This window comes from Magallana gigas, chromosome 2 (assembly GCF_963853765.1).
Source record: "Magallana gigas chromosome 2, xbMagGiga1.1, whole genome shotgun sequence".
In the NCBI taxonomy this organism is placed as follows: Eukaryota; Metazoa; Mollusca; class Bivalvia; order Ostreida; family Ostreidae; genus Magallana; species Magallana gigas.
The window spans coordinates 49,208,736-49,220,808 of record NC_088854.1 but is presented as its reverse complement, the minus strand read 5'-3'; the positions used below and the strand labels follow the sequence as shown (position 1 = coordinate 49,220,808).

The 12,073-nt window shown below is 31.9% G+C and overlaps 1 protein-coding gene across 1 annotated transcript in view; it reads left to right on the top strand.

Moving 5' to 3' along the window:
• Positions 1-6,658, top strand: part of LOC105344245 (uncharacterized) — a 32,628-nt gene extending 25,970 nt beyond the window's left edge. Inside the window, exons 5-8 of the mRNA XM_034460935.2 lie at positions 2,380-2,542; positions 2,630-2,726; positions 3,786-4,432; positions 5,856-6,658. Of these exons, the coding sequence (XP_034316826.2) occupies positions 2,380-2,542; positions 2,630-2,726; positions 3,786-3,868 (343 nt within the window). The 3' untranslated portion in view covers positions 3,869-4,432; positions 5,856-6,658. The remainder of the gene's footprint in view (positions 1-2,379; positions 2,543-2,629; positions 2,727-3,785; positions 4,433-5,855) is intronic.
• Positions 6,659-12,073: the final 5,415 nt, after the last annotated feature.

Sequence of the window (12,073 nt, the reverse complement as noted above, 5' to 3'; positions counted from 1 at the left end):
TAAATTTCGGTAAGAAATAGAGAGAATCATTCTTGGTGGGTGTAAATATATATCAATAGTATGACAGTATGACAAATAAATTTGATCTATATATATATAGTGAAATTCTGAGTTCTTACATCGTATGTTACTGGGTTTTATTGATGAAATGTTTTCAAGTGGGACCAATGTACGAACTTCTCAGTATATTTATTTTCAGCTAAAGAATAATATTTATAATTGTTGAAGCAAAAATTGACATTTATTATTTTCACAATTTTAATATGATAATATCTATTCTTATCAATTATAGAATGTAGAACAAATGAAATCAACAATTTTTTATCTATGTTAGTCATGATGAAAAGATATACAGTATAAAGTGTTGTAAAACATGATTGCAATTTATTTATTTATTTAATTTTATTTAAGCATTGAATAATTATTTTTTGAAAGATATAGTTTCATACCTGCAGCGGTGTGCAAACAAATTGAGAAACACACGTAATTAATTGTAGTTTTAATCAAGTACATAAATATATTTTACTTAAACGATCGTGTCTTTATATATAACACCAAATATGCACTTTTATAAACAAAGAGAGATTTCATTGAATTTTAAGCCTAGGACAGTATTCTGGATACATGTAGATCTCACAGATTGGAGAAAACGGTAAATTTTTGTAGTGGCAAAATTGCAATGTTTACATTTTGTTGTAATTTTTTTTTCGGTTTCATATTCTTCTAGTTATAAGGTTTTTTTCTCTCTATGCATTGATCTAAAACCAGATATTAAGCTAACACTATAGTAATGAAAAATCAAATGAGAAATGTATCTCTATTTGTTTACAATTATACAATTGTTATTGTTCTCTGTTGTCAAAATCTATCTCAGTGTTGTATTATCTTGTCTTTACTATTGTTTTATTTTAATTGTATGTCAAAAGTTGGAGAAAAAATCGGCTCTTAATTAAAGAAGGAGTTTTCTTGTTATTAGACATACTTCTTATATCTAGAAATTTATGAAAGAACTTGGGCGCACAAGATGGAATCATCGACACGAATCAATAGATTTAAATGTAAAATATAACCTGGAAAGGCTATGTACATGTTTAAACAAAACTTAATTACTCAAACTATATTATGTTGAGAGCTGAAGTACATGTCTATTCCAGCTATTAAAAAAAACTCGCAAGCTTCCTTAAAATGGCAATGAGAGGGTAAACCGATAATTAATCATATTGGAAACGCATACATATTTTAATTCAGTTATACCGTATTGTAACGGAACCGTCTAGGGGTTAAGTCCCGTACATGGGTGTGATCAGAGTTCAAAAGGATAACGAGTATATTCAGTGTTTAAAAATAATTATATTCTGTAATAATTTAATTCTGGTTGTAACGCGCTTTCTGATTGGCTAAAAAATTATTTTATATCGTATAAAGAATGTTGCCTACGTCATAGTAAGACTAACGTCAAAAACGTATCAATACGCCTGACGTTACGTTTGAATTTTGTACAATTTTATGTCATTTTAAAGGTCAAATGACCGTTTTTATCTACAATGAAGAGTAAAAAATTAAATTATAAGCAATGAATTCAATATTTATTAGTTTTATACGATATAAAATGGTTTGGAACAGTTTACGCTTTTTTATAAACCGCTTCGCGGTTTATAAAGCGTAAACTGCCCAAAACCATTTTATATCGTATAAAACAAATAAATATTGAATTCATTCCTTAAATAATTTTAAAATTCTGGTTGTAACGCGCTTTCTGATTGGCTAAAAAATTATTTTATATCGTATAAAGAATGTTGCCTACGTCATAGTTAGACCAAAGTCAAAAACGTATCAATACGCCTCGCGTTATGTTTGATATTTTTTTGATTTTTTTTTTTTTTTTTTTTTTTTTTTTTTTTTTACAATTTTACGTCATTTTTAAGGTCAAATGACCGTTTTTATCTACAATGAAGAGTATAAAAATTAAATTATAAGCAATGAATTCAATATTAATTAGTTTTATACGATATAAAATGGTTTGAAACAATTTTACGTTTTTTTATAAACCGCTTCGCGGTTTATAAAGCGTAAACTGGATGATAAAAACATTAAATGTAGTTATCTGAATTATGTAGACATCTGTTTAAGACATAAAAATTCTACTCTTCCGTGTGATGATAAAAATATCAAAATGTCTATCAGCTTATACAACTTAATAGAAATAAATATTTAAAGTAAAATTGATATTTTTTAGCCCGCGTTTCCTCTAATTCCTGAAATTTTGACGATAGTTTGACTAGTTTTCTATGCTTCTTTATTATTTATATAACTGTAATCATTAATTGTGTTTAGTTAGGTGGTTATTTCATAACTGATTTATCATTATTATCATTTAAGGTGCTCAACTGCGAGTGGTATTTTAGAGGATTTCAAAAATGAGACCAATACTCTTTTATCGGCTACTTTATATGGATTTCAATTCCACCAAAGCCCGTATGTAACAATAGAATGTACAGTCCGTATTTGCAATCCCAACACACACTGCGCTAATGAGACAGAGGTATTCGTACATACATTAAAAATATAGAAAATCTAATGAACTTAAAGGAAATGACATTTAATCTAAACAAATTATAAATAATTTCAGCTTTGTCAACACACACTTAATCGTCGAATGATGGCCCATAATCCCTCTTCTCTAGGAAAGGGGTCTTTCCACATTATTTCAGGGGCCAGAAACATAGGTAAGTTCCAATGGATACTATGGGTGTCTTTAACAAAAGAACTCACGAACTCAAAGAAATCATCATAGAAAATATTTTATGCAAATTCGAAATCCATGCCTTCTTTTTGCTCAGCGTCCGAAACGCTTATAAGGGATAATGCAGTACATGTACATGTATATGTTTATGCAGAATGATGGAAATCTCTTTGAAATGCCTATTCTTAAATCAGTCATTTTTATAATGTTTGCAATATTTCATTTTAATCCTTAATGAGTAACTACATGTATTTAATTTTAAAGAAATAGTTTATTAAAAATTCCTTCCTTGTGGCCTATATAATACTAGTAGTTCAGCCACTGTATATATATCAGACATTTACTAGAATGTGATATACTATAGCTAATTGAATTGTTTAAAATCATAGAATTCTAAATTTAAATTTAGATTGTGATAAGTAAGTTTATAATTATATGATTGTTTTCCAATCCAACATTATTTATGTCGTAATAGGTAAATGGTTTTTTAAAAAAATACCGGTATTCAACATCAAGTAATGTTGGAAGCTTTATCAGTAAACAACATATTGAGCCGAAATCCGTTTGGAATGATGCACGTGTGCAGTTACACCTCAAAACAAATCGTTCATGAATAACATTGCATAATAAAATCGCCATTTCTATTCACACTGTAGTTCTCAATTATAACCTTATAATAATTTGTCACACTTTTTAAAGATCTGTTTAATAAACATGTAGACTAATAGAGCCTAATTCAAATCAAGGCTGGTTTCAACCATTGCAAAAATATATATATATATATATATATATATATATATATATATATATATATATATACATATATATATATATATATATATATATATATATTTATGATTCATTGAATTTTAATACAAATAAACAGATTAATTTTCATTAAAACTGACAAATTGTATAAAGAAAAAGAGTTTTCGAAAAACAATAATTTAAATTTGATTTATTATTTTCGGTAAATTATTAAATATCAAATTGTGTTTTCATAATTCATTTTTGTTTTCATATTTATTCCTTTTGTTTGCAGGAAGGCCCAAAGAAACTTCATCTTTTTTGTTGTATACTTTCTGTTGGATGCTTGCTTTCGTAATTTACTTTCAGAATCACTAATTATTGGGTATTTTTAAACTTGTACCAACTACCGTAGTTATTTGATTTCATTTAGGGGTACAAACTAATATTTGTTCACAATCATATGTAGTACATTTCAAGTACATGTAATGATTGCTTTATCCTAGTTTTATTAATCTTTTGTGCTACTGTGATATGAATACTGTGATATAATTCTACTTTCTTGAACATAAACATTATAACATTTACTAATTTACAAAAAATTATCATAGACCAAATAAATTTAAAAGAATGTGTAGATTGCATTTCATATGAATGTATTTCAAAGAGTATGTAAAAAACTTAAATTTGAATAAAACTATAACTTTTAGAGTAGCTTTCCCTGCATGATAGAGAGAGAGAGAGAGAGAGAGAGAGAGAGAGAGAGAGAGAGAGAGAGAGAGAGAGAGAGAGAGAGAGAGAGAGAGAGAGAGGGGTGTATACTTATACAACAGTGAGCAGTGTATCACTACAGTTGCTGCAGTTTACGGAGTAGGACGCCGCTAATTCTTACCAGCTGTCAGAGGATCGGAAGCGGGGGGAACAAAATGGCCAGTTACATAGGTAAGATTATTTATATTTACTAAATATTCTCTTATTTACGTTCATCACTATAGTACTTTTTATCCCGGTTTTCAAAATCAGATTAGATCAGAAACTCCTTGGAAAGTTACTGTGAGTAATATATAATTCATGCATTTTCATGTAGTGAATTGATCGGAGAAACAAGAAAATTTACCCCGTCATTATTTCATTTTGTACTGCAAGCGTGCTTCTGAAGTTAATTATAATTTGTATTTCATTCATTCTATCATTTGGTTCGTGATTGTACATATGTTTTTAACACGTCTGCAATTATTTACATCCATATTTGAACTATTCAATATATATGTTTTGTTAATGGTTTATCTGTATATTTTTAGCACCGAATTCTTAAATAAAAGGTTTTGTTTATTTATATCTATATCTTTCTTATATTGTTTTATTAACAGCTGTATCGTAACATTTAAAATAAATATATTGCAATAGTTTTGAATACTTGCAACATGTCTCATCCTTCGAGTGCAAAATTATTAAGATTCCAGTGTTATATAATACACTGGTTCCTATATAAGTACCCTGCAACCCTGCATCGTGTTTCCCCGACTATGAGTATCTGCATGTGGATATGTAATTGTTTTTGACGTTCTCCATGCTCTGCAGCCTTGATCTGACACTTGTCAACCAACCTTTCCTTATGCTTGTTGCAGCTACTATACGGATAACATCAAACTCTCGTAAGACTTGGGGAATTATGAGACATGTTCATCTATTGCTAGTTATTTTGGTTTCCTTAATTTTAGAGTGAACTGCTCATATCGTGCTTAGTACTGGTTCATCGAGATTCTTTTCTATGTCTACTCAGTACAATCTTACCTGTGCCAGAGAAACCACTGTTTTCTGGTAATCCACAACACATGTCTATCTCCAGCTGACTCCCATTGCTGTCCAGTGATTCCACAGACACTGGCAGACAGTGGTCATGGGGGGAACCCTAAACCCGTCAGTTATGTGTGGTGACTGTGTCTGATGTCATTTATCATTACGTAGGTGTATGGAAATATAATATATTTTCATAGAAATTCCAAAAATTACTACGAACTATTTTGAGGAGGATTTGCTCTCCGATAGTAATTATACAAAATATGAATATAACGCCACACTTTTATAGCGGTCTCTTGTTGTAAACAAAATCCACTTGCTACCTTCAAAATACCTTTCTGAATGAAACATTCCTGATGTATAAAATGCTGGTGCTTGTAAAACGTTGTTAAATTGTAGACATTCTGTGCAGAGTGAGTCAGCATTTCTTCATACAACATTCCAGCCTCCCTTGTCACGCGTAAAAGCATGTTTAGATTCATTGATGATGACATGTCTGAAGACAATACACGTAAGCTACTTACATTTATGGTTACTTAAGATTTTTTCTGTCTTTATGTTGCAGATTACGAGGATCCAGCTTGGACCTACGTTTATGTACCGGCATACAACTACGATGACGAACCTTTGGGTTTCTTCATCAACCCAAGGGAAAACATGTACAGCGGTGTCCGAAGTTACGATGACAGTACCTTCGACATTCGTCGTCGTCGCTACATCTTGGAGGACCAGCTTCTTGGAGATGACTGGGATTACATCCCGCTTCCCAGACGACACGCTTCTCCCGTGAGGCGGCGCTCGCGATCTGTATCACGAGAGTACGTTCCTGTATCCTACCAAGAAAACAGAAGTCGTCTGCCCTCTCCCGCCCCCGTCGCCTCTGTTCCCACCTTCCGAAGATCCCCCTCTGCTGGTAAATACGCCAGACAGCTAAGGTTTGACAGTAGAACCAGATGGGTCCCATTCCCATCTCCAAAAGAAGATGAATTTTCCGTAAACCTTGACCTGAAAACGGACGCATTGAACCGTGTCCTCCTACGGCGAGACATTGACACCGCGCTGCGATCATCGTACGCCAACAAGGGGAGATCGGCGGTGCGTTCGAAGAGGGATTTTGATCTATCAGAGTTGCAAAGGCTTGATAGAAAGCAAGATCAAATTTCGAGATATCTTAGAGATTTTAAGCGTGATGCTATCAGAGCAAAATATCAAAGCAGATTTAGATATTACTGAGGAGACGATGAAGAGGAAACTATATGTTTAAGCAGCCTTTGACCTTTTAGATTGTTACTCTGAATGTTATGAACTTAAAAGCAACTGTGACGGTATTTATGCTTTACATGCATTAATAAAGAATGTCAATATCCATCCACTGAATTCTTTGTACACTACATTGGTTGTCCATTATGGACATAGATAACGGTTCGCTTTTGGTGTGTAGAAAAGGTTAGGATAATGTACATGTATTTTATAATATCAAATACACCATATATCACAAAAGCATTTATAATTGCAATAATATTACCGATATGTCAAACGATTAATTAACATATCTTCTCTAAAATCTATGATAAACTCGTAAGCAAATAACAAAGAAAAACCTTAGCTATCTTTAACCACTCTGTTAACAAACTCTAAATTGAAATTCTGACTTTTGAGTTATATTGATAACTACGATATTGCAAAATTCGGTACGGTCGTAGCGTAATAGCAAATCTCTCACTTTTGAAATGATGATCATTTTTTAAGAAGACATAAACTCGTCGAATTTACAATTATACATCTTCGCTAGCCAAGGGTTTTCGGTCCACTTTGCTCCCCATAAACCCTTGGCGGATTTCACTGCGAAAACCCGGTGACGAGCTCCGTTTTATGATTGGCTGCAGCTGCGAGTAGCTGATCCAATCGCAGTGCTTGTACAAAGAAAAAAAGACAACAGTTCCACTTGTCACAACCTATTACTCCGTCCTCAAGAACAAAGAGTTTTTGAATTATTTATACTAACGAAAGTTTGTGCAGATAGAGCAATAAGACGGACATATTTACTGTTTCCATTATGGACCGAACTGACAAAATATTAAATGGGAAGAAATGACAGTTAGTATAGTTCTTTGATGTTTCGTATGGGCTTTGTAGTTTTAGCTAGCGTGCAGAAAAATAATTTTTTCTGCAATGTTAGCTACATAATGTTTCTTCACACCCATTTGTTTGTTTTAAGAGATTGTTCTTGGAATTACTCTCTCTATTTTTTTTTCAGAACGATTATCATAGCCTTTCACTGCAAAACATGTACCTTTTGCCTCAACTGCAAAATGGGTGCGCTACGGCCGTGGCAGTGCATATTCATGCTTTAGCGTTTAGATCCTTTTGACAAGCACGTCAACAAGATAATTATATATGATGTAACAACCAACCTCATTTGAAAGTATAGAATACTAGTAAAGTATATATCAAATTAAATAAATTTAAAGTCATACCATTTAGTGTAAATCTCCATGTATAATATATCAGCGCAATGCAACAACATTTGTGAGGTATGTCCAAAGCACAATTTTTTTTAATCAGTATTGTCGACATCGCGCAGCGTTGGCCAACATCGAGACGACATTCTTTTATTATCGTATATATCGAAGGCATTTAATTGCAGCGTAACCCTATATTTGTTAACATCGCAATGTTGACCAACATCAAGTCGACATTGTGTCTACATCGTGCACCTTCTTTTTTGTTTACATCGTCAACATCGTCGACATGCATCACAATATTGATTGACATCGAGTCAACATAGCGTCTTCGACATAACATTGTATACGTTGCGATATCAACAATGTTAACTTCAAAGAAATATCGGCAATGTCGACACTTTAAAATCGATATCGGTTCAATATCGTGCAATGTTATATCGATATTGTATCAATAATGTATGCATCGCGATGTTGACGATATCAAAAAAAAAAATATGTAATGGACATATAGCCCTATATCCTGTTAACATTGTCGACATCGCAATGTTGACCAACATCGAGTTGACAAGTCTACATTGTTCGCCTCCTTTCTTGTTTACATCGACACGGGATCTATGGCTCGGATAACAATACATCAGTGGAATATGCAAATATTTTAAGAGGGCTGGATGGTCATGATCATCTTTACACTATATTAAACTTCGAAAAAGAAGAGCTCTGAATAAAGAAATGGCATAATATCCAAATATCTGGGGGTTTTTTTCTTTAATATGATAGTTTATATTAACTACATGTAAACATATCATATTTGAAAGCTGTTGACCGCCCAGCCTCTTTAATATCATGTAAACTTCTACATCGTGCAGTTTAATGAACTCACTATGCAATTGTTTTGAGTAGAATTGACACTTTTTTTATCTGGATATACTTCATATCCTGAATATTTGCAGACTCACCATTTATGAAATGAATACTTTGTAAAAAAAAAAAAAAAAAAAAAAAAAAAAAAAAAATTCAAAGTTCTAACACATTCGCTAGTAAAGGACTATGTGCGGTATGGTCAAATATCTGCCCCCGATTTCAACCAATTTTTAAATAGTATCGTATAAAAATCAAATCTTCACAAATCATTGTATAGAGGATGCCTATAACTTTTATCTTGATTTAACGAGGCCGGGTCTAATTTTTTCTGCCCTAGATTATTGAATGAAATTTTTTACATGTCATTGAATTTCTACTGATATAATTATTATTTTAAGATAAAAAAAAATAAAACATTTACCACACTGTTTGTTTAGGGGGTCATCTCAAAGTTTGTTAATTTTTAACATAGGACCCTATGGGATTTTGCTTGAAATGTATCAATTTTGCACATTTTTTACATTTTTTTTAAACTTCTGCCCTAGGGATTTCTTTTTCTGTTCTACATATTAAAGTTATTGCTAAAAGGCATCAAATGGTCAAATAAAAAAACCCTTTTGCCTCCTGGTTTGTTCCAGGGATCTTATCAAAGTTGTTTTTTTGTATACCCAATTTCCCAGTTTGTAAGATAATGGCTATTTTTTATTTGAAAAAAGCGGAAATGGTGATCTTTATAGTATTATTAAAACATTCAGACACATTTAAGTAATAAATAAATATATAACATCTCATATTAAGGGTCATTAATATAAAATACATGGTTACTGTCTTGAAATATATGACAGAGGGTTAGGCTTGCTGAACCCTCTTCACGTTTATTACCAAAGCCCAAATATAGCTTATACTTCGAGACATTTATGTTTATTCCACAATATAAAATCAATTTTACGCATCAAACGAGCCATTTTCAACAAATTTCGCTGAATATCTGCAGTTGAAACTATCACGCCATGGCGTCAACAACGCAAAAAGATGACGTCACAATACAAATGAAACGCTGCGCGAAAGCGTGCGTACTCGTTCTGTACTCGGCCTCGTTAAGGTATCCCACTCCTCAATGTTGTTGTATCAAGATTTTCTTGAGAAGTATATCATTGAAATCTGTAGACAAAACAAACTTAAATAATACAAAGATAATGGGGGATCAGTATCCATCCCTCTGAGTTATGGCCCATTTAATTTGACCTTTTTGCACCTAAAATGCAATTTCATCCTGATTAGGATTTGTTGTCAGTATTTTTGATTAAGCAAACTTATTTCTTCAAATAGTGTTTTAAATTATGCACAATGGTCACACTGAATAGAGGGATTACGAAAAAAATTTGTACAAAGCTGCATAAATTTTTTTGTGACCTTTTTGCACTTAAAATAGACAATTTCTATAATAGTTACAATTTGATTTGAAATAAACACTTTTTGAATATCAAGAATTTTATAAGATTAATCCAGTTTGCCTAAATATGTATTCAGTATCATTTTGACATAATATAACATGGGGGTGAGTGATGTCAAATTTTTAGATATAGGGCTTCAAAGGTAAAATTCTCGCAAAATTTGGCTTAAAAAAATTCAGACGTTCTATATATATGCATGATTTTATGCTAAACGGCTATCACATTCTCAAGATTTGATTTTGTACATGTCACACAGAACCTATAAAATATGTTACAAACCTATCAAATGTTAAAAATGTGAATAGTGAATAAAGTATAATAAAAAGAAAAGTATATTGAAAATTCATAAAATTGCTTGTTTCTGTCATTTTCGTCTAAAAAACCTTCTGCACGAAAAAATAGTTCCCAAAAAAACATGTTTTTTTCTTGAATTCAAATGGATTTTCTTCATGAATGTTGTGTAATTATGAAATAATAATCTATCTGTGATGATTAAATAAATAAAATCATATTCATTTTACATATAATGATCATCTGCGCAATGAAATCAAAACATGAGGAGTGAAATACCTTAAGTCATCATTGCTCACTCGCTGTTTATCTATGACGTCACCTAAATGACCTTATTCCCGCAAATTTGCAAAAAAATGAAGATATTCTCATTTTTGCTCTACTGGCACTGTACCAGTTATCGGCTAAAATTTAACGTTTTCTTTTCGTAATTCCTTATTAGGGTCTTCCGTTTTCAACGGAAGACCCTCTTGTTATTCTATTGTTTCTTTTTCATTATTATTATTTTTCTTTTTCTTTATTTTTCTGACTTTTTCAAAGCTTAATATCTCAATAAGTTTTCAACAGATTTACATGAAACTTTCAGGGATTATGAAGCAATATTGTGCCTCAAAGTTTTAGAATTTTCAACTACAACGTCACTTCCGTTTTTACGTTACGTCAATTTTTAAATTTTAAAAAAGTGATTTTGTCCAGGGCGTTTTTCAAAAACGGTTCAAGATAAAGACTTGGAATTTTCTGTGTTGAAGCAATGATCGTTTTTATTTGGACATAAGACTGGAAATTAGTTTCCGTCACTTCCGGTCTAAACTGGAAGTGTTTTAAAATTTTCGAATTTTCGAATTTTTCAGTTTAATTTAAAATGTTTACGAGGTTTGTAGAGTTTGTTATGCTGAACACGAATCTGAAATCCGTTTGAAAATCGGACGATGCATTACAGAGATATCGGGGGTTAAAAATTGATTTTTCCGGAAATTTTGATTCCGCGTCCTTGGTTTAAAAAATAGCGTAATGTTCAAAGTCAAATTAACTCGTACCAAAAATAATCGTTAAGTCGTACTTGAACACATTCGGATTTTTTTGTTAAGTCGTTCTTGAAATCAGAAAGGTTTTTGTTAAGTCGTACGTAAAATCATTCGTATTTTGTTAAGTCGTACCAGGAATAATTCGATTTTTTCATCTTTTTATTTTAGTTACTCTTGTTATTGGTTTAAGGGCTCTGCTTCATACAGGAACTTCCAGCTTTACTTCCGATATTAACGGAAGACCCACTCGTTGCTTTGCAACGAGCTTTGCTCTAGTTTCTTGATATTTTTGGATAAAACTTGACATACTTTAAAAAGTGAACTCCTTATTTATCAATCTGTTAGTTTATATCATTATTTAGAACCCAAAACATCTTGTTTTGTGCTTTTAAGCACGCCCCGAATTTGCCGAGTTTTAACGATTTACTGTACCAGTTATCGGCTTCGTGATAATAACATAGTAAAAATCCGTGTTCATGTTGATTTTATACTCTGCTAAATGTAGTTTGAATTATGCCCCTTGTGAGGTCAGACTAATGTATTCGGGGTCATGATACATTATAAACAAAACTCATAAAATAATTCGTTTATTATCGTACGGTAATACACCAAATCGTATATTATTCAATACATAATTGTGCAATCAGGCGTTCAATTGCGCTACGAATCTCTCGGAAATTCGTGAAT